Source organism: Helobdella robusta (assembly GCF_000326865.2).
Source record: "Helobdella robusta unplaced genomic scaffold HELROscaffold_6, whole genome shotgun sequence".
NCBI classification, from domain to species: domain Eukaryota; kingdom Metazoa; phylum Annelida; class Clitellata; order Rhynchobdellida; family Glossiphoniidae; genus Helobdella; species Helobdella robusta.
Window position 1 is genome coordinate 2,764,947 of NW_008705330.1, and position 1,319 is coordinate 2,766,265.

The 1,319-nt window shown below is 33.2% G+C and overlaps 1 protein-coding gene across 1 annotated transcript in view; it reads right to left on the bottom strand.

Annotated features, from left to right (window-relative positions):
• Positions 1–723: 723 nt before the first annotated feature.
• HELRODRAFT_164225 (hypothetical protein) overlaps positions 724–1,319 on the bottom strand; it is a gene marked incomplete at both ends in the record, with an annotated part of 7,964 nt that continues 7,368 nt past the window's right edge. Inside the window, one exon of the mRNA XM_009029219.1 lies at positions 724–1,262. Coding sequence (XP_009027467.1) covers positions 724–1,262 — 539 coding nt within the window. The remainder of the gene's footprint in view (positions 1,263–1,319) is intronic.

Consider the following 1,319-nt stretch of genomic DNA (forward strand, 5'->3'; position numbering starts at 1 on the left):
GCTAAAAAATCAGGAAAAGATGCAACTGAGTAGTTAAGAAAAGGTTTCAGGAGATTTATGTTAAAATCACCAACAAGATATGTATTAGATTTAGATTTAAGTTTTACAAAAATGAGATTGAGTACTTGAATAAGCAAATCAATATCCGAATCCGGGGGTCTATAGAAAGCATATAAATATATTATTGCGTTGTTTAATTTGATTTCGATACCCAAGTAGTCAACTACACAATTGGAGAGCGTAACTTCATCCAAGACTGAATAATTGATACCCTCCCTGAGAAAAATCCCAACACCACCACCTTGCTTGTTCGGTCTGTTTTTGAAAATAAAATTGTAATTAGTTAATTTAATAAGTTTAGCAGATAACTCGTTCAACCAAGATTCAGAAATAACTATTATGTTAAAAAAATTATCTAAAGAATTAATCAAAACAAGTAAATCATCAACTTTATGTAATAAACTCCTACTGTTAATGTGCAGAATGGATAGTGAAGAGTTGAATGGAATAATTTTGATTGTATTGAAAGTATAATTAAAATCGTTGATAGTGTAGTAAGGAGAATTATAAGAAAAAGAATTAAGTAAATTAACATCAGGATCAATGTTAGAAAAAAGAATATTATCATTATTGGAGGAAGTAGTTGAATAATTATTTAACAAAACATTCGAAGCTGACGATATAATCAGAGGGTCCTCTTCTGTTATATGATTGTTAGATATTTTAGCCATTGTTAGTTGATGTAGTATGGCCAGATTTACTGTTGAGGAACCGCCATTCACGGATGATTACGTTTTCTGGCAAATTGTCAGGATCTTGAATTTTAGAAGTATCACTGGCGTTGATGCATACTCTGAACATTGTTGAGTCTTCGTCTTCATTACGAGGCAGAGTACCTGACGGAGCCAGAGAGCGCTTCTGCACTGGATAGCACGAAATTACCTGAATACCCACCTCCGATAGGTAGTCAATCACATTACTTCTGCTGCATTTTTTGATGTTGCTCATGGCAAATACAGATTTTTTGATCAATTTTTTATCAGCACTGAGTTTATTATTATCGTTTTTTTTAGCGCCAACTATTTTAGTTGGTAATTTTGATGATTCCAATTTGTTGCTAGTTATTGCAGGATTAGGTTGATTGGTTTCAGGTGAATTGTTAAGTCTTGGTCTTTTTTTGTTACGAGCAACAATACTGAATGGCAAAGGGTTGTCTTCTAATGGAGATTGAACTACATCTGACCAGAGTGTAGCTGAATTAGCTGGATTAGGCATAGTTACGATGTTGTTTTTTTCCGGAAATATGCCGTCGAAGTATA